This window comes from Acaromyces ingoldii (assembly GCF_003144295.1).
Source record: "Acaromyces ingoldii strain MCA 4198 unplaced genomic scaffold FA10scaffold_3, whole genome shotgun sequence".
NCBI lineage: Eukaryota > Fungi > Basidiomycota > Exobasidiomycetes > Exobasidiales > Cryptobasidiaceae > Acaromyces > Acaromyces ingoldii.
In genome coordinates this window covers 120,458-144,103 of record NW_020290249.1, presented here as the reverse complement: position 1 = coordinate 144,103, position 23,646 = coordinate 120,458, and the positions used below count along the sequence as shown (strand labels likewise).

General features: G+C 59.9%; 6 protein-coding genes across 6 annotated transcripts; 3 read left to right on the top strand and 3 right to left on the bottom strand.

The window, feature by feature from the left end:
- Window positions 1-485: 485 nt before the first annotated feature.
- FA10DRAFT_250946 (P-loop containing nucleoside triphosphate hydrolase protein) lies at window positions 486-4,427 on the bottom strand (the record flags this gene model as incomplete). The annotated part of the gene is made up of 1 exon (XM_025519583.1): window positions 486-4,427. The coding sequence occupies one exon, from the start codon at window positions 4,425-4,427 to the stop codon at window positions 486-488; it is 3,942 nt and encodes a 1,313-aa protein (XP_025376998.1).
- A 152-nt stretch (window positions 4,428-4,579) lies between these two features.
- Window positions 4,580-5,155, top strand: FA10DRAFT_266355 (DUF1242-domain-containing protein). Its single transcript, XM_025521457.1, has 3 exons — window positions 4,580-4,725; window positions 4,796-4,940; window positions 5,018-5,155. The coding sequence occupies exons 1-3, from the start codon at window positions 4,723-4,725 to the stop codon at window positions 5,080-5,082; spliced, it is 213 nt and encodes a 70-aa protein (XP_025376997.1). The 5' UTR covers window positions 4,580-4,722; the 3' UTR covers window positions 5,083-5,155.
- A 78-nt stretch (window positions 5,156-5,233) lies between these two features.
- FA10DRAFT_301101 (NPR2-domain-containing protein) lies at window positions 5,234-7,971 on the bottom strand. Its single transcript, XM_025524935.1, has 2 exons — window positions 7,376-7,971; window positions 5,234-7,311 (listed from the first exon to the last, which is right to left on the bottom strand). The coding sequence occupies exons 1-2, from the start codon at window positions 7,922-7,924 to the stop codon at window positions 5,353-5,355; spliced, it is 2,508 nt and encodes an 835-aa protein (XP_025376996.1). The 5' UTR covers window positions 7,925-7,971; the 3' UTR covers window positions 5,234-5,352.
- Window positions 7,972-8,140: 169 nt separating this feature from the next.
- Window positions 8,141-9,701, top strand: FA10DRAFT_266353 (purine and uridine phosphorylase). The gene is made up of 6 exons (XM_025521456.1): window positions 8,141-8,438; window positions 8,502-8,573; window positions 8,638-8,790; window positions 8,865-8,998; window positions 9,065-9,371; window positions 9,446-9,701. Exons 1-6 carry the CDS (start codon window positions 8,181-8,183, stop codon window positions 9,473-9,475), a joined length of 954 nt encoding a protein of 317 aa, XP_025376995.1. The 5' UTR covers window positions 8,141-8,180; the 3' UTR covers window positions 9,476-9,701.
- FA10DRAFT_97557 (hypothetical protein) lies at window positions 9,615-12,657 on the bottom strand. The gene is made up of 3 exons (XM_025525837.1): window positions 11,961-12,657; window positions 11,287-11,887; window positions 9,615-10,866 (listed from the first exon to the last, which is right to left on the bottom strand). The coding sequence occupies exons 1-3, from the start codon at window positions 12,442-12,444 to the stop codon at window positions 9,738-9,740; spliced, it is 2,214 nt and encodes a 737-aa protein (XP_025376994.1). The 5' UTR covers window positions 12,445-12,657; the 3' UTR covers window positions 9,615-9,737.
- Window positions 12,658-13,851: 1,194 nt separating this feature from the next.
- Window positions 13,852-17,584, top strand: FA10DRAFT_301098 (hypothetical protein; the record flags this gene model as incomplete). Its single annotated transcript, XM_025524934.1, has 4 exons — window positions 13,852-14,028; window positions 15,181-15,461; window positions 16,860-17,447; window positions 17,536-17,584. The coding sequence occupies exons 1-4, from the start codon at window positions 13,873-13,875 to the stop codon at window positions 17,582-17,584; spliced, it is 1,074 nt and encodes a 357-aa protein (XP_025376993.1). The 5' UTR covers window positions 13,852-13,872.
- Window positions 17,585-23,646: the final 6,062 nt, after the last annotated feature.

The following is a 23,646-nucleotide window of genomic DNA, read 5'->3' as shown; positions in this document are numbered from 1 at the left end:
GCACGTTCTTAATTAATCTGCATTGCGGACCCGGGCCAGCCTCCTGAAAGTCCGCCAACACCAGCATGCTCGATCCACTCGGCCCCGCCGTGGCGCTAGGATCGTTTGTCCGGGCAGCAATGGACCATGCTATATTATTGTCTGCCATTCTCAGAACGCGCAGAACAACACCACCTGTACCTTTTTTCTTCTTTTTTTTTTCTGAGCTAGCGGGCGTTCCAGCGCGATTCCGAAGACGCGCTTCCAAGATTGTGATCTTAGCGTGGTGACTTTTACGATAAGATCACATCACATCGCAGCCACAAACACATGACAGCCACGTGGAGCAAATTAACCACCCGTCACACAATGAAACGAACGTCGGCGGGTGGGTGAGTGCAGGCAGCATTGTGGTATGGAGTACGTAGTGCAGTGTGGTAAAAGTACATGAATATCAGTCACATGAACGGGCAGGGACATGAATGACGGGAAGAGGATTGCACAGGCTAGAAGCGGCGACCCCGGCGCGGCGTGGCGCTGCCGGGCATGGCCATGCGCGGCGTGCTGGCCTCCTCTTTACGGCGCAGGGCCTCGTCGCGGCGGCGCTCCTGCTCCTTGTCGCGCACAAAGGCCATTTCAATCTCGCGGCGCTTGCTGAACTCGGCGTCGCGCTGGCCGAGGCGCGAGCGGGCGCCGCTGACGTCGCGCTCGCGCACGCTAAAGAAGACGCCTCCGAGCTCGGCGAGCCAGTGCGGGTCGACGGCCGTGACGGTGTGCATGTACGTCTTGGCCGTGGCAATGACCTCGTGAAAGACGACAAAAGCCGGCTGCACGCCCGCGCCCGAGACGCTGCTGGTGGGGTGCAGCTGCAGGGGCACGCCCGTGCGCGCATTGGCGTACTCGCCAATGCCCTTGGCTCGCGCCGCCTGGTGGAAGAAGCCGGCGGCGACGCACTTGCGCACCGTGTCCCAGTCGGTGCCGCACGAGACAATGGGCAGCTTGAGGGTGTTGCAGATGTCCTCGAGCTGGGTGCGCACCTCGCGGGCCTTGCGGAGCACCTTGGCGTGGAGAAAGTGGGCGTTGCACCAGGCGTCGCGGTAGCCGTTGGTGCGCCACTGGGTGTAGCAGTGGAGCAGCGTCAGGTGGTCGCTCTCGGCGACGTAGAACTTTTCGCGCGCGGCGTCGGCCTCGTCCTGCCGCTCGCGGGGCCGGTAAAAGACCGAGGGGACCGAGAGCATGGCGACGATAGAAAGAACCTCGGCCGAGCAGCCGTACTCGGGCGAGGCACTGGCGATGAGCATCTTGCTCAGGCTCGGCTCCATGGGGAACTCGGACATGCGCTTGCCGACGAGGGTGAGGTCGCCGACGTTGTCGAGCGCACCCAGGACCCAGAGCTGGAACATGGAAGTCAAGAGGTTGTCCTGGGGCGGCGGGTCCATGAAGTCAAACTCGAGCAGGTCCTTTACCCCGAGGCTCTTGAGCAGGAGCACCGTGTTGGCCAGGTTTGTGCGCTGGATCTCGGGAATGCCGTTTTCAAACAGCTCCTCCTGGAAGGCCGTCTCGGTGTAGAGGCGGTAGGCACTGCCAGGGCCCGTGCGTCCAGCGCGGCCGGCGCGCTGGTTGGCATTGGCGCGGCTGATGGGCGTGATCTGGAGCGAGTCCATGCCCACGCGCGGGTTGTAGACCTTGAGCTTGCTGTAGCCGGCGTCGACGACGTACATGATGCCGTCGACGGTGAGCGACGTCTCGGCAATGTTGGTGGCGACGACGCACTTGCGCTCGCCGTGCTCAGTCGGGTTGAAGATCTTGGCCTGCAAGTCGGCGGGCATCTGCGAGTAGATGGGCAGGACGAGCAGCGGGGGCGTCGCCTCGTCGTCGAGCTGAGTCAGGCGCTCGGCAATGACGTCGCACGTCGTCTCGATGTCCTCCTGGCCAGTCATGAACACGAGAATGTCGCCGGCGCCGTGGGTGAGGTGGATGGAGAGGGCCTGCTTGACGGCGCTCTCGACGTAGTCGTCGCACGGCGCCTTGCTGAAGAGGACGTCGACGGGAAAGGTGCGGCCGGGGATGGTGAAGGTGGGTGCGCCGCCGTAAAAGGCAGCAAACTTGTCGGCATTCATCGTGGCCGACGTGACAATCAGACGCAGGTCGCGGCGGCGCGCGAGAATCTTTTTCAGCAGCCCCATGAGCACGTCGGTGCTCAGGCTGCGCTCGTGGGCCTCGTCGAGGATGATGGCGCTGTAGCGGTCCAGGTCGCCCTCGTTGAGCGACTCGCGGAGGAGGACGCCGTCGGTCATGTACTTGATGGCCGTGCTGCTGCTCGTGCAGTCTTCGAAGCGGATCGAGTAGCCGACGGTAGACCCCAGCTCGACGTCCATCTCCTCGCTGACTCGTTTAGCCACACTCATGGCGGCCACGCGGCGCGGCTGGGTGCAGCCGATGAGCCCGTTGCGCGTGTACCCGTCCTCGTGCAGGAACTGGGTGAGCTGCGTCGTCTTGCCGCTGCCCGTCTCGCCGACGACGACCACGACCTGGTTCTCGCGGATCATGGCCATCAGCTCGTCGCGGCAGGCAAACGCAGGCAGGTACTGGCGTTGCTCCTTGAGCGTCTTACCCCGGCTGAAGGCCGAGCCGCCGCCCTTGTCCTTTTTCAGGTGCGAGGCAAACTGCGACTCGCTCTTGTGGCTGTATTCCTCCTTGCCTCCTCCTTCTCCTTTTTGTTGCTGTTCCTCCTGCTCCTCTTCACTCTTGACACCCATGATGTTGCCCAGCGCAGTGCCGGCGAGGGCGGCAGCCTTGGCGGCGGCGCGCTGGCGCTCCTTCTGCTCGCGACGCTCGCGCACGAGGCGGCTGCCCTTGCGCGAAAAGACGGCCATGTCCGACGTCGGGTCTCGCACCGGGTTCACCGGCTCGAGCTGGCGCGTAAAGACGGTTTTACCGTCGAGAAACGGCGGGCGGAGGTCGTGGACGAGGAGATGGACCTGGCTCTCTGACTCGTCGTTCATGCTGTGGTCGAGGTCGATGGCGCGCCGTGCGCCCACGCCGCTCACCCGCAGCCGGTCCTCCTCCCAGTCGTCGACCTCCTGCTTGCGCTGGAGCTGGCGTGCGCTCAGCCTCGCCTTCTGCTGCACCTGCGCCTGCGCCTGCGCCTGCGCCTCGGCCTCGGCATAGTCGGCAAACGGGTTGTGGTCGTCGTCGCCCACGACGCCGCCCGCCTCCTCGGCCCCGTACCAGTCCCGGTCAATGGCCTGCTTCTCGTCGTCGTCGGGCTCCCAGTTGCGGCCCGCGAGCGTGAGCCGGCCGTCCTCGTCCTTTTCTCTTCTCGCTGATCTTGGCTGCGGAGTTGCGTCCCACGACTGGCCTCCCCCACGGACGCTCCTCGGCGTGGCGTCCCACGACTGACCGCCGCGCACACTCCGCGGCGTAGCATCCCACGACTGGCCTCCCCCCCTCACACTCCGCGGCGTGGCATCCCAGGAGCGCGCGCCTGGCGCTGAGTCCCTTGCTCCCTGCCGTGCACCATTGCTGCCGCTGCTGCCTCTGCTCCTCGGATCGAGTCCTGACGCGCGGCCGTTCTCCCGCGGCGTCGCATCCAGCCAGGGCCGCCGTCTGTCCGGGGCTGGGTTGGATCTGGACTCGGACTCGGGCGGCGGCGGTTTCGAAGTCGACTCCGGCCGCTGCCGAATGTCGCGGTTGAGCCGGTCCTTGAATTCGTTGAATGTGTCCTGGCCCAGCCGCGGGTGCTCGTCGTCCTTCGAGGTAGTGGTGTTCGTGGTGGTGGCGGCCTGGGCCTGCCGCGCCGCGCGCTTCTGCTTGTACTCCTCGAGCCGCTGCCGCGCCGTGTCCGAGAGCCCGCCGGGGTGCGAGGGCGTCTCGCTGCCCTTGAGCCTGGCGTGTGTCTTGGCCGCTGGCCTCGCGGGGACCTTGAACTGCGCCGCATTCAGTCCCTGCTCCCCGCTGCCCTCGTCTTCCCCATCGAGTGAAGCGGCCAGATCGAGGGCCGAGTCGACCTTGATCTTTTTGCGGGCGGGCGCTTCCTCGCTTGGTCTTTGCTTCGACGACGAGGCGCCAGAGCCAGACGAGCGCGCCACAAAGACGTGCTTCTCACCGCTGCCCGTGCTGAGTCCGGCCCTCGTCGGCGCCGCGCGTGCCGCCTGTGAGCCGTCGCTTTCGTTCCCCTGCGCTCCTGTGGACCTCGACGTCGACGGCGGCGGCACGCGCTCAACTTCATCGAGGATGGCGCTGGCCACCTGGCGCGGCACCTTGTCGCGCCCAAACAGGGCGCCGAGCGCACCGACAAAGGCGACCTCGCCACGCAGCGAGCGCGCCATGTCGACGACGCGGCCGGCGAGGACGTCATTGGACGACTGGCCCGCCTGTGCCAGCTGGCCTGCGACGCGCTGGCGCAGCTGCACCTGCGCCTTGTCCTCTGTCGCCACGTCGCCCATCTTGCCTTGCTTTCCTTTATATGCGCGATGGGACAGACGGACACGCTGAGGAAAGTTGGCTTTTTGGAAGATGGAGATGGGATTCTAACTTTTTTTTCCACGTGCTCGTCTCTGGCCCTGGCCTGCAGCAAGCCTTATTCTCCACCAAACGTCGTTCAATCGGCGCTGTTCAGATCTTCTAGCTGGCGCACACCAACTTAGAGCACTCCCGGGCAGAGGACCATACTTCCAGTGCAGACGAAGAACAAAAGGAGAGAGAGAGAGAGAGAGAGAGAGAGAGAGAGAGAGAGAGAAGATGGTGGGTGTTTCTGATCCACGATGCCACAGGATAGAGCACAGATCGCTGATGCCTGACCGCACACACACAGTCGGCGCTCTTCAACTTTTCGTCGCTGCTCCTCGTCATCCTGCTCAGCATCTGCACCTGCACCTACCTGCGCGCCTCTGCGCCCGGCCTCATCGACCGCAACCGGCAGGGCTTCCTTGGCCTCTTTTACAAGGGCGCGCGCATCGGTGAGTGGCCCGTCCTGGCAATGCCGACCTGTATTGGATCCCTGACTGTGAACGACCAACGTGGGACAATGCGGCAGGCGAGCGCCTCTCGCCCTACGTCTCGCTCGCGTGTATCGTCATGGCCGTCTACATGGTCTTGTGACCGGACAAGATAGAGAGACCGCACATGTACAGTACTACCACCATCGCAGCAGGCAATCAGCGTGAAGAGGAGGGAGGAAGTGTGAAGCGTTTCATTGAAAGGGAGCGCCAATTGAGCAAATCATTCAAGAGCAGTAGATGCACTGGAACAAAGCGCCGCTTGAGGATAGAAGAGGTAGTGGCACTGGAAGAAAGGGGCCAGTAGAGGATAGTAGAGATCATTGCATTGGGTATGCGCCCAGGGAATGAGGTAGTGTACAGTGTAAGCAGCTCAGCGCAGCAGGATCTTGACACGGCCATAGTCGCCGCGGTTCATGCTCTCGCGCTCCATGAGCGTCGCGGCCGCCGTCGAGCCGAGGGCATCAGTGGCGCTGTCTGCGAGGCCGCCGCCGCCACCACCGGCGCTGCTGCGGATCCAGCCACTGGCCGAGTCTGCGCCCGTCGTGGTGCGCGAAAAGGCCGAGGAGCGGCCGCCGCCGTCGCGCTGTGCTGCTCCTCCTGTCGGCGGCGTCGGCGTCGGCGGCAGGTCGTCGACGGCGCGCTGGCGGGGCGGTGGCTGCTGCTGCTGCTGCTGCGACTGCTGCTGCTTGGTCAGCTTCCTGGGCGTGAAGCCGCTCGAGGCCGGGCCGGCGATGCTGGAAAAGGCCGAGAAGCCCGGCTGCTGGAAGGCCGAGGCATAGCCGGACTGGTGAAAGTGCGAGGCCAACGCGGCCTCGTCGTCGCTGTGCTCGCCGTCAGCCGCTGCGGGGGTTCCAGCTGCTCCTGCTGGATGGCTGTGGCCGAGCTGGACGAGGATGCGCTGCAGGTCGACCCAGGGCATCGAGAAGCGCGCACACAGCTCGTCGTCGGAGCGCGTGCCGTCGAGGAGCGGCGCGAGATCGGGCGGGATGGCACGTGCACCCGACGGCAGCAGCGGCGGCGGCGGCGGCGTCTCGTCTGTGCCTGTGCGCCCCGCTGCTGCTACTGCTGTGGTACTCGCGCAGGCACTGGCACCAGCACCCACACTGGCGCGGCCCTTGGTTGAAGACGAGCTGCGCCGGTGCGGCTCGACAAAGGCGACGTTGGCCACATCGATGACCGTCGCCGTGGCTGAGGCTGCGCTCGCCGCCTGCTGCTGCTGGCTCCGGCGCCGGCTCCGAGTCGTGCTGCCACCGCCGCCGCCAAGCGTGCCAAACGACGACTTGTGGCTCACGAGCGGCGACGACTCGCGGCCAGAGACGACCGTCGACGTCGTCTCGTGGCGCGTCCGTGCTGCTGGTGTGCTCCCTCGCGGTGCGCGTCCAGCGGCGGGCGAGCGCGATTGCGAGTGCGACGGCGAGGCACGCAGGACATCGGCAGACCGCTCCCGGCTCCTGTGCGCGTCGCCGCCGCCGCCGTGCTTGGACGACGACGGTAACAGGACCGGGTAGCGGTGCACGCGGCGGAGAAAGCCCTTGATGGTGGCAAAGGTGACGAAGCGGCGCACGTCGATGCCCAGCCGGTCCACCTCCTCGTCCTCGATCCACTCGGCGAGGGTGATGCCCGGCCGCAGGGCCGCATACAGCCGCAGCAGCTCGGGCCACGACGGCAGCGCGTAGCCAGGCCGCGTCACGTAGGCGGCGCACTCGGCAATGATGCTCTCGCCATCGGCCAGCTGCGCAATCTGCGGCCGCGTCGCATACATGTTGGAAAACTGAAACGTGTCGAGGGTCATGACGCAGCCGTAGTAGAGCAGGTGCTCGATGCACTGCCGCGTCAGCTCCAGGTCTGCGTCGGCGAGCTGGGCGATGCGCTTGACGTGGTTGACGCCGTCGACAAAGGGCAGCACGCGCGCCATTGTCAGGTCCCAGTTGTCGTCGACACGCCCCGCGACATTCAACAACGCCACGGGCACCTCCCAGTCCTGCACCCGTGGCGGGTTCGCGTACTGGTTAAACAGCTTGAGGTTGATGGCCTCGCGCACCGTGCGGCCCAGCCCGTGCGGCGGCTCCCGCTTGCCCGGCGCCAGCATCGGCGCGGCCGCGAGCGAGCCGACGAGTGCTGGCGGTGGTTGCTCTTCTGGCCGTCGCTCCTCTGCTGGCAGTCCCTTTTCTTCTCTTTCGTCATCGGCCACCGCCAGGTAGCGCGTATGCGGCGCCTCGGGCAGGGCGATAAAGGACTCGCAGTACGAGTTGAGGTCCTCGAACATCTGCTCGATGATGCCGTGCATGCGCTTCTGCGACGTGGGGCCCGAGAGAAAGGACATGTTGAGCTGCTCTTTCCAGTCAGCGTCGTCTAAGTGACATAAGTGACAGAGCCTGAGATTGAACACCCACCTCGAGCTCCTTGAGCTGGCGCGCGCACTTGCGCACCACGGCCTCGTACGCGCGCACATCGGCTCGGCCGTCAAAGACAAAGGCCAGGTTGAAGATGAAGTTGTTGCGCGGGTACTTTGCCTCGTCGACGAGCACCACGGGGTGGCCCAGCACCTTGAATGTCTGGCGCGTGCCTCCGCTGGCATGCCCTGCGCCGTTGCACGTTACCAGCCGGCCGCAGAGGGGCGCCTTGGGGATGATGTAGTCGGACAGGTGCTTGAAGTCAAACAGGCCCGAGGGCCCCTCTGCCGCACCGCTGCCCTCGTCGACCCCAATGGTGCCCTCGGGGACCTGGTAGAGCACCTTGGGCCCCTCGGTGGGGTGGAAGATGGCAAAGAAGATGGAGACGATGCGCGGCAAGAAGGCCTCGTCGAATTGCTCCCGCGATCCGTGCGCCGCGTCCGACGTCGACGAGGCCAGCGACGGCGACGACGCAGACGAAGGCGACCCCGCCGACGACAGCGAGCCCCTGCCCGCCGACGAAGACGCCGAGCGCGGCCTCGGCATCATCGTGCTCGTCGGTAGTTGCCTGGTGCGAGCCCTATCCTTGTCTTGACTGGTCCGGTCTGGTCTTGCTTGGCCTGGCCTGCGCTGCACCGCGCTGCCCTGTGCGACGGGCGCGGTGGAGAAGAGGAAAGTCACGTGCCGCACGGCCGAAGACCCGAATGCGCAACCTTAATTTTACGCACGTCGGTGCGCACTGTCCGTCTTCGTTGGAGGGCGCTGCACTGCACTGCACAGCACTGCACACCAGGACCTCGCCACGATGAAGGACGTGCTCCTCGACGCCAACTTCCCGCGCGACGCCCAGGGCCGCACGTACCACGTCGGCACCAAGGCGGGCCAGGTGGCGAACCGGATCATCACCGTCGGCGACCACGTGCGGGCGCGGCGCGTCGTCGAGAGCAGCTTCGACGGCGGCCAGGCCCTGTTTGAGTTTGAGTCGCAGCGCAACTTTCTCACGCTCACGGGCACCGTGCGCGGGGTGCCCATCACCGTCGTCGCCATTGGCATGGGCTTCAGTGTGAGTGGGTCTGTAAGACGGGCGAGGAAAGGGAGGAGAGCTGACGGCGAGCGCATGCGGCAGCTCGTCGACTTCTTCGTGCGCGAGTGCGCCGCCGTCGTGTCGGGCGACCTCGTCATTGTCCGCCTGGGCTCGGTGAGTGGCTGCCTTCTGCTGCATAGAGATTGACTTGAGAAAGACTGAAGTGTTGCTCCCACAGTGTGGCTCCCTCTCCTCGGACGCGCCCATCGGCTCCGTCGTCGTGCCCCGGGCCTCGGTGGGTGTGACGAGAAACTACGACTACTTCCACCCGTCGACGACGGCCGAGGAGCGCGCCAGCGGGTCCATTGAGCCGTACACGATCACGAAGCCCGTGAGTGTGCTCCCCTGCCCTGTCCCCCCTTTTCAAGCCTGACTTTTCATGCTGTGCGCCCACCCAACGACCAGCTCGACTGCGACGGCGAGGTGCACGACGCCCTCGTGCGCTCGCTTCAGGCGACGCTCCCGCCCGCGGATCCGGCGCTGTTTGGCGGTGCACCCCCGCGTGCCCTGGGCAACATCACAAACGCCAGCGCAGACAGGTGAGACTTCCCTCCAACTTGATGATGAGGAGTGCCCTCTTCGCCCTACTGAGCCTGGCACGGCAGCTTCTACTCATCGCAGGGCCGCCAGACGTCGCTGTTCGTCGACGCAAACGCCAATCTGGCCGCGGTGCTGCAGGAGCGCGTGCCGCAGCTGCAGACGTTTGAGATGGAGACCTTCCTCCTCAACCACCTCGCCGCCGCCGTCGACGAGGGCGCAAAGGGCGGCCGCATCCGCACGGGCGCCGCCCAGATGGTCTTTGCCAACCGGACCACGCAGCAGTTTATCACGCCGCACGAGGTCGACGTTCTGGAGCGCTGGGCGGGCCGCGCCGTGTGCGAGGCCCTCGTCGCCATCGACATTGCGCCCGAGGTGAGCCGGGCCCAGCTTCTCAATCTGCTTCGACTGAGCACAGACTGAGCCCCGTCCTTCTCTCGACTGGAAAGCGACTGCAAAAGGAGGGCGTGTGGAACTGACCGTGAACTGGCGCATAGAACGGGCAATGAAGTGGCGATGGAACGGGCAATGAAGGGGCAGTGGACTGGCGATGGAACGGGCGATGAGATTGACGTATGAGACTGACGTATGGAGCTGACGTATGGAGCTGACTATAGAAGCTGTATGTCGCCTAGTGTACAGAGAGAGAGACAGATAGATAGGGAGAGAGGAAGCGCCAATAAGAAAAAGGAAAATGAGAGAGAGAGCGAGTGTGTGTTAAAAGGTGTGTGTATGCGTGCATCAGCTGCTGGGCGTGTGGTTGCCCGTCGAGGCCGGCGTCGTGGGTGCGCGCCAGAAGTCCTCCTCGTCAAAGTCGCCGAGGCCGTAGGTGCCGGTGCCGTCCTCTGTGTCGAGCAGCTCGACGGCCTCGCCTCCGCCACTTGCGCCTCTCGTCGAGGGCGTCGAGGCAGAGGCAGGCGTGGAGGCAGATGCACCAGCTGCTGCACCGCGGCTCGCGCGTGCCTGGCTGCGCAGCGACTGGCGCTGGCGCTCAGCCTCGCTGCGCTGGATGGTGTCGTACTGCGGCGGGAGCTCGAGGCCGTTGGAGCCGTCGACGTCGTCGTCGTCGTCGAGCGAGTCGTCGAGGAGCAGGCCGGCGTCCGAGTGCTGGACATAGTAGCCGCGCGTGGCCGAGGCTGAGGCAGACGCAGCCGAGGCGCCCGACTGGCTGCCGGAGCCGCGCATCATCGGCTGCGTCTCGCCACTGCTGCTGCCCATGGCCGTGTACATGCGCGAGGCCGAGTAGGGGAAGCTGTTGTGGTGTGGGTGGTGGTAGCTGGACCCAAAGTAGGGCTGCTGCTGCTGCTGCTGGTGGTGGTGGTGGTGGCCGTGGATGTAGTGGTTGCTGCTGCTGCTGAAGCGGGACGAGTCGACGAGGGCGAGGCTTTCAGCACCGGTGTCGGCCGAGGACAGCGCAGGCGGCGTCTGGAACGGCGAGCGGTAGGCCGACGAGGCCGTCGACTGGCTCCTCTCGCGGCCTGCGCCTGCGCCTGCTGCTGCTGCTGCTGCTGCTCCAGCTGCTGCTGCTCCTGCGATGCCGATGCCGCTGTTCGACGACGACGACGAGGTGGACATGGTCATCTGGCCGTGGTGCGCAGGCCGTGGCGCAGCATCGTAGTAGAAGTGGCTCGACTGGGGCGACGAGTCCGAGTAAGGCCTCGTCGCCATCGCACCGGGCTGCTGGCCATTGATGTTGCTGCTGGTGCTCGAGAAGGTGCCTGTGCCTGTACCCGTACCTGTGCCCGTGCCCGTGCCCGTGCTTGTGCTCGTACTGGGGCCATGGCTAGGGCCAAAGGCCGAGGGAGACGAGTCGTGCATCGAGGCGAGGTCGCTCGTCTGCGACGCGCGCAGGAGCGCCGGGGCGACGGTGCCCACGCGCTGGCCCTGGCTGCCGTCCGAGTCGGACGAGGCCGAGAAGACCGACTGGCCGCGCTCGCCGCGCTGGCGCTGCGCAGCCGCAGCTGCAGCGCGTGACTGGTGCTTGAGCAGCTGCCGGTCGACGGGCAGCGTGGATGCGCCGCCGTCGCTGAGCTGCGACTGGGCGGCCTTGGGCACATCCCAGCGCGTCATGCGCCCGCTGCGCAGGCCCGCGCGCCGCCGCCGCCAGAAGCACCACGAGGCCAGCGCAGCGAGAAGACCGGCGACGACGGCAATGCCCACGGCAATGCCCGCAATCTGGCCCACCGACAGGTCGCTCGTCTGGAGCAGGGCGCCGTGGCGCACCGTCTGGAGCGCCGTCGCCGTGCTGACGACGCCGTTGGATGTCGTCAGCGAGGCGACCGACGTGGTGAAGTCGGGCATCGGCCCGGTGAATGTCGACGTCGCCCGGGGTATGCCCGCCGTCGTCTTTGCACTCTGCATGCAGTCCGTCGACACGTACTCGCTGCCGGCGACGAGGTTGACGCCACTGACGCCGCCACCGGCACCGTCGTCGGTGAGCGTCATGATAAAGTTGGTGCCCGGGGCGAGGACCATGTTCCAGAGGAGCGAGCGTGTGGTGCCGTTGTTCCAGGGAAACGGCACCATGATCGGCGGCGCCTGCTCGGGCATGATGAACAGCTGCAGGTTGCTGCCCTTGGGCCCGACAAAGTCCGGCAGGCCCGGCGCCGGCGAGTCGGTGTAGATGGTGACATTCATCGGGCTGCACGTCGTCTGCGTCGGGTTCGAGGCAAAGCTGAAGTCGAGGCTGCCGCTCACGGCTGTGCAGCTCGTCTCGACCTGCTTCGTCTTTTGGATCGACGACGAGTTGAAGCGCGAGCCCGAGGCATCGCTGACAACGACGAGAATCTCGGGCGTCGGCGACTCGGCCAGCACCGAGTCGGTGTTGTACTGCGGCATCTCGTACTGGTACAGCCACGCGCCCAGCGACGGGTCCGCATAGCTGGCGGGGACTTGGCGATCCAAGCGATCCGACATGTCAGCATTTATTGTTGCATTGAGAGAGAGGATGCGACAGACACTCACGCTGGACCGCATGCGCGTACCAGTTGGCCGTGGCGATAAAGACGGTAAATGGCGGCGTCGCGCCGCGCGGGTCAAACGTAATGTTCAGCGGCTCGCACGTCGTCGGCGGCGAGACATTGACGGTGAACGCCTGCTCGACGGTGGGGCCGGCTCTTTTGGCGAGGCGCTTCTTGTGCCGAGTCACCATGTCGGGCAGCGCCCGATTGGCGTCGATGACGATCGCCCTGCCCGGCTCGTCGTCGCCATTTCCGTCGTAGGCTGAAGCCGAGGCGGCGGCGGAAGCAGCAGCAGCAGCAGCAGCAGCGGGGACAACGACGAGGAGTGAAGGGGGAGCGAGGCTGGCGAGCCGTCGCCTCCGCCGTCTTCTTCTCCGCGCCGACTCCGTCTCCATCTCGGTGCTTGTCTCCGTCTCTGTCGCCTCAATCCCGCTCCGGGACGGCCCGGCATCCAGCCGACAATCGTCGTGGCAGCGGACTGTTGCCATGTCGATTGGATCCGCGGGAACAAGGGAAGGGGGAGGATGAGATGAGGTACGAGAAAGCGCGGCACGTCGCAGTCGGGTTTTGAAAAATGGAAGGTCGTCCTCGGCCCCCCTTCTCCTCCTTCCGGGAAGCAGAAGCAGCAGCAGCAGCAGCAGCAGCAACTGAGGCGGAGCGTCGACGCCCGCGCGTCCACGCTTTTCGGTTCCAATTTCGAAATAAGAGAGACAAGATGAGAGAGAAAAAGAAACGAAAAGGGACGAAACAATAAAGCACGCGCGCAGCTCGTAGCACACTGGGCCTTATCGTCTCATTTTTATTCAATTAGTGCTCCTCCAGCCAGGGCAGCCGGGCAGTCAGAGTCAGAAAAGACATGCAAGCAAGAGAAGTTTCAATCAAGCGACGACGAGGGGGAATTCGTTAATACTTTAATGACCTCGGGGGGATCACTGAATCGCCCGAAGCTAGCAACTGGTAGAGGTGGTGCTAGAAGTAATATAGAGCGACTAGTGTACCGACTGACTCGACGACGGTCCGAACGAAGGCCGTCCGTCATGTCGAGCGAGCATGTGTTCAGAACAAGACTTCTACTGCGCGCTCGTCATTGGCTCGGGTAGGCTAGGGTGCCCTCCAAGGTGTGCGCTTTCTTGAATCGAATCGACAAGAGCTAGCAGAGCCACATAGAGAGGCTAGCTAGCCAGTAGTCGCACAGGCGCGCAGCAGCAGAAGCAGAGAAAGGCCAGTGCTGAGGTTAATTTGCACGGCTATCGAACGAGAAATCGGGGGTAGCGAGCGACCCAGGCCCCTCTCTGCCAAATGAGAGCGCCCACTTGATAATTACCGAATTGAATTGCCACGCATAAAGATAAAAAAAAAATGGGAAAAACATGGACGACTCGGTCAAGGCGCCCGAATCATCTGCCGAGGACGCCGAGCCAGGCAACGGGGCATAAAGTTCAGTAGTGAGGCAAGCGCCGATGTTTTCTCGTTTGGCAGCCTTGCTTCCCCCGAGCTTGGCTAGTTTTAGCGTTGCGTTCGAGCACGTCAGACAGGCATGAGAACACACGTACATGCATGTCCAACACGCATGCGAAAGAGGACGGATTAGCTAGCAGCACGTCAAGGACGCCATGAGAAACTTTTTAGCAGCAGCGAGCGAGTCACCGAGTTCAGCATTGGCCCACATACATCTTATTAGAGTCAGCTTTGTGGCTATCGCAGCTTGCGCCCCGTTGCCCCGGCAATGGCTGTGATGGGTCTCCCACTGCAACAATGCTTTCTGAAACAGCCACTTGCCCTCACTGAAGGCGCCCTGCGATGTGTGACCGATCGCCGCGAGAGCAAGAAGGGTCAAAAGCAGTCCACGCTGGCAGACGCTCCTGTGCCCTCTTGCCTTCCTTCCTCCAAGTGTGCAAGAGAGAGGACAGAGCAGGATGAAGAGACTGGTCTTTGTGCTCCTTTTCGTGGCGGCGATGCTGGCGTCGCTCGCCACGAATGCCGGATGCCTCGACTCGCAGCGCGACGAGAGCGCACCCATGGTCAAGCGCGTCCTAGGAAGCGGACAGCACGAGGAGGACGAGGACAGACGGGTAAGTAGCAAGCCAGTCCCCCCGAGGGAGGGGATGGCGCATGAGGAGCAGCATGTGCGGGCTATAGCTCGAAAGCACGCACGACTTTTGCGAAGTCGATATCAAAAAGCGGCTCTCGAGCTGAAGAAGCAAAGAGGAAGCGACCAGGAAAGCCACGGAGGGCAAGAAATCAAGCGAGAGGGAGACGACGACAACGACGACGACGGGAGTATAGCGTATTGGCTCAATCGATATATAAAGGTGTCAGAAGAACTTGACCGGACATCCGGGAGATCGAGGAAGCGGGATCGGGAGCACGAAGAAAAGGAGAAGAGGCGACAAGACTTGGCGCGCCTAATGCCACCGCCAGCTGGCGTACCGAAAGCTCAACGGTTCAGAAACTTAACTTTGATAACGCAGACGCCGGAGCGGGAGAAGAAGAAGAAGCAGCAGCAGCCTACGACGCACCCAGACGTCCAGAGACACGTATATACACACGGGACGCATCACTATTGGGGCTCCGAGACTTCCTACTCAGTCAACCCAGAGCCATCAGATCTACATCTCGATTTGCACCGCCCCAGAAAGAAGGCTTCTGTCGAAGCCAGAAGGTTCTACAGCAAAGCAGTCAAAGGCTCTGACTCGTCGTCCGATGAGGAGGCAGGACACAGAGTACCAGCACATAATGACGAGGGAGTACTGGACCGCGGTAGCTGGCAGGCTCAATATGCTACAATGGATGCCATAGACCGGAACGAGATTCGTAAGTATACAATACAGGTCGAGAAGCAAATCAAGAGGGAGGAAACAGGGGGGCGAAGGAGGTACCGAATATCACAAGATAGGCAAACAATCGACCGTTGGGATCGGGGAATGCTTGAGTGGGTGGGAGGTCTGCTTGAGTGGGCATACGCGAACAGAAGATCATATTACGACGCCAATATTTTGCACTTCACGCTAGTCAAACACTACTATGAGCATCTCTGGAGGACAGAGAGTGCAATGCCAGCACAGGAAACGAAAGGAAAACAATTCAGACACATCATGGAAAATCCAACGATACGACGCCTTCGCGACAAAGTCAAAGCTTCAGCGAAAGCAGGCCGGTCAAGTCCGCGGCACGAATTGTCCGATGGATCCGATGAAATTGATAAAACCGATGAATCTGGTAAGTCCGACGAGAGCGCGCCCATGGTCAAGCGCGGCCTCGGAACTGGACAGCACGAGGAGGAAGAGGACAGACCGGCAAGTAGTAAGCCAGGCTCCATCCTGGAGCGGATGGCCCGTGACGAGCAACAGATCCAGAAGACGGTTGATTTCTACGCACGCTATTGGCGAGACCGATATCGCAAGGCGGCGCTCGAGCTGAGAGAGCAAAGGGGAATCAACCAGGAAAGCCACGGAGGGCAAGAAACGGAGCAAGAGGGCGACGGCGACGACGACGGGAGTATAGCGTATTGGCTGAATAAATTTGAAAAGGTGACAGAGGAACTTGACCGGACGCCCGGGAGGCAGAGGGAGCCAGAGTGGGAACACGTACAAGACGTCAAGACGGGACAGAACTTAAAAAGCCTAATGCCACCGCCAGCTGACGTGCCTGATGTTCAGCAGATCAGAAGATTGAGTTCGATGACGCAGACGCGGGAGAGGGAGAAGAACAAGCAGCCCAAAGCCTACTCGAACGCCCAAGGGCCCACATACTTACGAGGGCCGCCTCACCATCGGAGCTTCGAAGCTTCTCATTCAGCCGAGCGAGAATTATCAGAGCAACCTCTCGATTTGCACCGCCCCAGAAGGAAGGCGTCTCTCAAAGCCAGGGAGACCATCGACAAGATAACACGTTTCATTGGCTCGTCGTCCGATGAGAAGACAGGACATGGAGTGCCAACACATGATGCGAATTACAGGAGCAGTGGGGAGAAGGAATACAAAGATATGAACACCGACGACCGGTTGTACGTTCATAAGCAGTTAAAGAAGATTATAAGGCAAATCGAGGAGCGCGAAAGAGGAATTCCGAGGCCCCCAGCGGTGCACACGGAGGAACTCATCGACATTTGGGATCGGAGCAAGCTTCAGTGGATGGAAGGTTTCTTTCAGTGGGCAGAGAAACACAATAAGAAATACTTCAAGGGCAACATCAAGTTCTTTATGATAGTCAGAGACTATTATTACAGACGCTGGGGAGAAGAGGGTGCACTGCCGACGCAAGCCGTTTCCGAAGGCAATGACAAGCAGCCTGCGACGCACCGAGACGTCCAGAGACAAACGTACGCACAAGAGCCGCATCACCGATGGGGCTTCGAAGCTTCCCATTCAGTCAAACCAGAAGCGTCAGAGCAACCCGGCGACCCGCGCCGATCCACGAGGAGAAAAGCGTCTCTCACAGGCACAAAGACCATCGGCAGTGCAGTTCACATCATTGACTCGTCGTCCGATGAGGAGGCAGGACAGGGAGCGCCAGCGCAGGATGAGCGAGCTGTGGACTGCAATAGCTGGCAGGCTCAATACGCTGAAATGAATGGCTTCGACATGAAAGATATCCGCAGACACATATTACGAATCAAGGATCGAGCGAAGAAGGACGAAGCAGGGGAGCCAAGGTTGTTCGATAAGAGTCACGAGAAAGAAACAATCGACCGTTGGGATCGGGGGATGCTTGAGTGGGTGGAAGGTATGTTTAAGTGGGCAGCCGAGAAAAAGCCGGTATACTACAGACGCAATTATCAGGACTTTGTGATAGTCAAAAGTTACTATGAAAGTGTTTGGGCGACAGAAGATCCGCAGACCTCCAAAGGACATCAATATCGTTATATCTGGGAGAGCTCAATATTAGAAAGACTCCGCGACAGAGTCAAGGCTTCCGCTAGATGCCGCCCGTCGATCCCGCAGCACGAATCGTCCGATGAGTCCGACGAGAGCGCGCCTATGTTCAAGCGCGGCCTCGGAAGTGGAGGAAGTGGACAGCACGAGGAGGGAGAGGACAGACCGGCAAGTAGTAGACCAGGCTCCCTCCTGGAGCAGATGGCCCATGACGAGCAACAGATCCAGAAGACGGTTGATTTCTGGGCACGCTATTGGCGAGACCGATATCGCAAGGCGGCGCTTGAGCTGAGAGAGCGAAGGGAAATCAACCAGGAACGCCACGGAGGGCAAGAAATCAAGCGAGAGGGAGACGACGACGACGACGGGAGTATAGCGTATTGGCTGAATCGATTTGAAGAGGTGACAGAGGAACTTGAACGGACACCCGGGAGCTCGAGGAAGCGGGAATGGGAGCACGAAGAAGAGGAGAAAAGGCGACAAGACCTGGCGCGCCTAATGCCACCGCCAGCTGGCGTACCGAATGCTCAGCGGTTCCGAAGGCTAAGTTCGATGTCGCAGACGCCCGAGCGGGAGAAGAAAAAGCAGCCCAAAGCGCACCCAAACGAGGGAGCCATGTACGCACGAGGGCCACATCACCATTGGAGCTTCGATGCTTCCCATTCAGCCGATCCAGAATCATCAGACCAACCTCTCGACTTGCAGCACAACGGAAGGATCCGGAGGGCGTCTCTCAAAGCCAGAAAGACCATAAGCGAGATTACAGGTAACATAAAGTCGTCAGATGAGGAGGCAGGTCACGGATGGCCAGCACATGACACGGACGATCGGGAGAAGGAATACAAAGCTGTGGACCCCGAAAAACGACATCGCATTCATAACCAATTGTTGCACATCATATGGCAATTCAAGAAGCGCGAAGCAGGAACATTGAAGCCCCCAAGGGGCAAGCCTCTATTAATCGACACTTGGGATCGGGAGAAGCTTCAGTGGATGGGGGGTTTCTTTGAGTGGGCAAAGGAACACAATAAGATATACTTCGACGGCAACATCAAGTTCTTTAGGGAAGTCAGAGAATATTATTACAGACGCTGGGAAGAAGAGAGGGCACTGCTGATGCAAGCCAATATCGAAGGAAAGAACAAGCAGCCTGCAACGCACCCAGAGGTCCAGAGACACGCGTATGCACAAGGGCAGCATCACCGTTGGGGCTCCGAGGCTTCCCATTCCGCCAAGCCAGAACCATCAGAGCAAGCTCTCGATCCGCATTGCCCCAAAACCAAGGCGTCTCGCACACACTTAAAGGCCAACAGTAGTGCAGTTCTTGACATTGATGAGTCGTCCGATGAAGGGGCGGGATTTGAAGCGCCAGCACGGGATAACGAGGGAGACACGAGCAATATCAGCTGGAAGGAGGAATACGCAGCAATGAAGGAGAATGACCGCTGGGCCATTCGTAGGCAAATGCTAACGATCCAGGAGCAAATCTCTGATCGCGGAATACAGGGCCCTAGGAAGTCCGTAAAGCCTCAGTATACACAGCTGATCGACCTTTGGAACCGGAATGTGCTTGCGTGGGTGGGGGGCCTGATTAAGTGGGCACGCCACCAAAGATGGAAATTCTACAAGGGCAATCACGAGCTCTATGAGAGGATCAAAGCTTACTATGACCATCGCTGGGCGACAGAGATAGCGGAACCCCACAAGGACGGATACCTCCCAATCAAACGATTAAGGGAGAGACTCCGTGCCAGAGCAGTAGAAGAAAGGGCATCCCATGCGCACCACGAGGCGCAGAAGGAATTGTGTTGGAGGCAAGCAGGGCAGAGGGAAGAGGACAGGATGCGGCAAGACTTTGCGCATTCCATGACGCCCCAAGCTCCCGCAGAGGATCCTCAGCCGTTCGGCACCATAGACACAGTGACGAGGGCGATGGCGCGGGGGAAGAGGAAGCAGCTTACATCGTACTCCAACGTCCAAGGACCCACGCACACGCACGAAAAAGGGCCGCATCACTATTGGGACTGCGAAGTTTTCCGATCAGTCAAGCCAGAAACACGAGACCAATCTCTCGATTTGCACCGTCTCAGGAGGAAAGCCAATTACAAAGCCATAAGCGCCATCGGCGCTACAGTCAAGGGAAGTGCTTCGTCTTCCAATGAGGGCGAGGGACGGGAAGCGCCAGCGCTGGATGACGACGTAAAAACGAGCAGTGTCAGCACGGACGCGGAGTACGCTGAAATGACACCCAAAGAACGGGGAAGAGCCCGTGCAAGAATGCTTACAGTCGAGGGACAAATTCAAGAACGCGAGAGAGGGGTCCCGAGAAATCACGGGAAGTCTTACAAGAGACAAACAATTGACCTTTGGAATCGGGAGATGGTTCATTGGCTGGGAGGCCTGTTAGAGTGGGCTCGTAAACACAGGCCTGATTACTACAAAGGCAATATCGGGCGCTATGAAAAAATCGCAGAGTATTATCACCGTATCTGGGCGAAAAAGAATGCGGAGCCGACGCAATCCAACGAAGAAGAAGAGGAGAACGACGAGTACCACACGTTGATAAGGTTTAAGCAAACACTCCGCGACAGAGTAAAAGCACGGGCCTCCGGTGAGCACCACAATTTGCCCGATGAGAGTGATCCCATGTGGATCAAACGCACCCTCGAAGGCGAACGACAGGCGGAGAATGAAGAAGATTGGAGAAGCAGCCGGCCAGTCTTCTCCCCAGAGTGGGAGGCGCATGGGCAATTTCGACCGCCTGGGACGTCGGAACAACAGACTCAACCAAAGGATTGGCAGACTCTGGCAAAGAGAGCGAAAATTGAGGAGATAAAGGACGGCCAACAGGAACATGAAGAGCAAGGAGGGCAGGAACGGCAGGAACGCGGTCAAGGGAGCCGACAGGCGGAAGAGTCAGACCGGGTGCAACAGTTGTCTCCGGAATGGACGGGATATATAGAGCGGGGAAGGACGCCGCAGTTGCATGACCTGGCAAAGAGCAGGGATGAACAGGGGCTGTTGATCCTGCCGACCGTAGAGGAAGCAGAGAAAGCTCATGAACACAGGCTCAAGTCGCATCAAGACTCGACGCAGAAACTGGCGCCAGCGTATGCAAAGAATATAGAGTGGCATCCAAGTCTGGGTGGACCGGAGAAGAGCGGAAACACGATGCCAAGCAACACACAGGCAGAGATCCAGCAGAGACACACGGATACACAAGCGCAGCAGGGCCATGGAGACGCCGAAGTAGAATCGACAATACAGCCAGAGCCATGGAGTTCCCCTCTCGATTCCCAGCCTTCCACGCAGCGACGAGGCAAAAAAAGGGCGGCAGTCAGAGCAAAGCGGCCGGATGAGGCTGACGACTGGACGCCTTCTCCCCGTCGTGGCGTCAAAAGAAAGGTGCCCGACAAGACAGAGCCATCGGCTTCCCCTCTCGATTGGATGCCCTCCACTGGGCATGGGAAAAAAAGAAAGGCGTCAGTCAAGGCGAGACCGGTTGTCAACGAGGCAGTCAAAAGCAAGACGGCAAAGGAGCCACAAACAATGAGGAAAACGGACTGGTGGAATTTGGTGCGACAACTGCGGGTTATGGCGGAGCAGATCAAAGAAGTCGAAGGAGGAAAGCCGGAAATAATCGGCAGCCAGTCTAATATCGCTACTTGGAATGAAGGGAACTTGGAAGATATGCGACGCAAATTCGTCTGGGCAAAAGACCGCGTCCCAATTTTCTACAATAGGACCAACCTAGAGCTCTTCGAGATCATAGAACAGTACATAAGAAAGAGGCTCTCTCAGTCAGCAGCGGACGACTCGGGCGCTCGAATTGGGGCCTTAGACCGAGTCGAAGTAACCACTTTCTATGCAAAAGTCGGGAGGGCGTTACGCCAGGGCAGAGCTTCCGCTAAAAGGGGGTTTCGCCGTGAACGCATTCGCACATCGTTCGACGACTGGTATGACAACAGAGAGAAGTACAAGAAGTTGATCGTACGTGCGAGGAATCACCATCCATCGTTTTTTTGGAATAATCATCGTCGCTTCGAAGAATTAGAGCAGCTGTTTCAAAGAAGGGAAGAAGCGGAGGCCTCTCAAGAAAACAGAGCTCAAGACAGGGCCAATGCAAGGGCCACTCGGAAGAGGAAATCTCGAGACAGGGTCGATGCAGAGGTCACTGGCAAGGAGCACCCTAAGAATGGGGCCGCCGATGCAGAGGCCGCTCAGAAGAGCGCAAGGGTGTCCGCCCTTTACCAGAAAAGCATGGATACGCAACGACAGCAGCACCAGTGGGAGTCCGAGACCATCCAGACAAACCAGCCAGAGCTTTCGAGAAGCTTTTTCGATTCGAAGCATCCCACTAAGCGACGCAGCCAAAGGAAGGCGCGAGTCAGAGAGGGGCCATCGTTTGAGTCTCACGGCTGGAGACCTCTCACCTGGCATGACCCAAAAGAAAGCGCGTCTGGCAACACAGAGCCATCAGACTCTTCTCTCGATTGGACGCCCTCCACTGGGCATGGCAAGGAAAGAGAAGCGTCAGTCAGAGCCAGGAATGCCGTCAGAAAGACAGCTGCCCCCCTTATCGAGTCGTCCGATGAGGACACCGATCAGGTGACAACATCCCACCTTTTGAGCGGGCCCGTGCATTCAAAGATGGAAGGTCCAGCGCCAGCGCCGCGTGATAAGGGAAAGATGGCCAGCGGAAGCAACATTCCAAAGGAGCCGCAGATGATGGACCATCATGACTGGGGACATTTGGCGCAAAAGCTGCGGACGATGGTGGACCAGATCAAAGATCGCGAAAGGGTTACTAGTAGAGCGCTGATATATAAATGGACTCAGAAGGACCTGGATTATACGCAAAGACTGTTTGACTGGGCAAAGGGGCATAAACGAGCGTTCCACAAGAAGAATCTACCCGACTTCAACTTTGTGAAGAGATTCGTAGAATGGCGCCTCACTCGGCCAGAGGGCGAGGACTACTTGGCCGCTTGGTTCGCAGAGAACCCTCGGACCAGCGAAGAGACGACACGCGAATCCACCGAAGGAGAGCGCGAAGACTGGGACAGCACGAACAGCATAGACTTGGACAGCAGGGAGAATGTACAACATCAAAACAATATGATGAGAAAGCTCAGATCAGCCCAAAAGCAAGCCGAAGCTCTCGAAAGAGGAGAGCCTGAAAGCCAGCGCAACACATCGTACAAAAATTGGAAATCAGAGGACACAAAATGGTTTGAGGATTTTTTCGCTCATGCGAAGGGGCACCATCAAATGTCCTACAATAACAATTTTCACATCTTCAACAAGTTGAAGAAGCATCATAAAAAGAAGGCCGAAGAGGAGGCAGCTCGGCAGAAGAAGACCTCTCAAGACTGGGCCGATGCAGAGGCGGCTCAGCGTGGCAAGAAAAGAAAGGCATCAGATAGAGCCAGAGATGCTGCCAGAGAGACAGCTGCCCGCCTTACCGAGTCATCCAATGAGGACGCTGATCAGAAGACATCATACCACTACTCGGACGGCCTCGCGCCTTCGGAAACGGACGAGGAAATGCCAGCGCAGCCTAGTAATCGCGCAAGGGCTAGCGGAAGCAAGACGACAACGGAAGAGCAAGAAATGAAGCGCCTGAACTGGGGGAGACTGGCACGACTGCTGCGGAGTATGGTGGGGCAGATTCACAGTCTCAAAGAGAGACCGAAGAAGCAAATAAGCCATCTGGCTTTCATCAATACTTGGGATGGGAAGAATCTGAAAGACTTGGAACGCAAATTCGACTGGGCAAAAGAGCACCATCCAATGTTCTACAACAAGGACAACCTAGAAAACTTCGAGATCGTGAAACAGCATATAGAAGGGAGACTCACGGAACCTCGAATTGCGGCCTCAGAGCAAGAGAGTCAGGGCGACAAGCACAATTCTGATCGCCCGCTGGGGTCGGCAGAGGAAGCCAATTTTATAAAAAAACTCAAATCGGCGCTTGAGCAAGGGAAAGCTTTCGCTGCAGGACGGTCTCGCCGTAGCAACAGACACGATTCGTTCGAGGACTGGTATCACAACAGAGACGTGTACAGGGAGCTTCTCGAACGTACGAACAAGTACCATCCAAATTTCTGGGAGATTCATCGTCGTGACTTCGAAGAATTAGGCAAGCTTTTTCAATATAGGGCTGAAGTAGAGGCCGATCAAGACAGGGCCGGTGCAGGGTCAGAGCCAGCGCAGTCTGTTCGGCGAAAGTGGGCCAGCATGAGTGAGCAGCAAAAGGATCCGCAAACGATGGGGCATAGGGACTGGTCGCATCTGGGAGAACTTTTGCGGAGGATGGCGACGCACGTTGGACAAGTCGAAGCAGGGAAGGAGGTAAAAGCGTCAGCGAAGATCTATACATGGGGTCATAAAGACATAGAGGGGGTACAACGCATATTTGACTGGGCAAAGAAGCACAAATCACCAGAAAATTTCTTCGAGAAGCATCTTGCCGACTTCGAAGTTGCGAAAAATTTCGTGGAAAAGCGTCTCTCAGACCCAGCATTAGACAATTGGGGGCCAAGGTTTGCAGATGAGGTTCAGACCGACCATGAGGGGACACCGGGATCAGCATCGGCTTCAGGAGAAGCAGCGCCCGCGCAATCCAACGAAGAAGAGAGCGAAGACACGGACAGCGCGATGAAGTACTTAAATTCGGATAAAGATATGAAGAGGCTTAGGGCGGCGCTACAGCATGGCGAGGATTATTTTAGAGGGAAACGTTTCAAGCGCCGCACTTTGTTCGACACCTGGACATCAGACGACACAGAGTGGTACGAGAAGTACTTCGCTTAC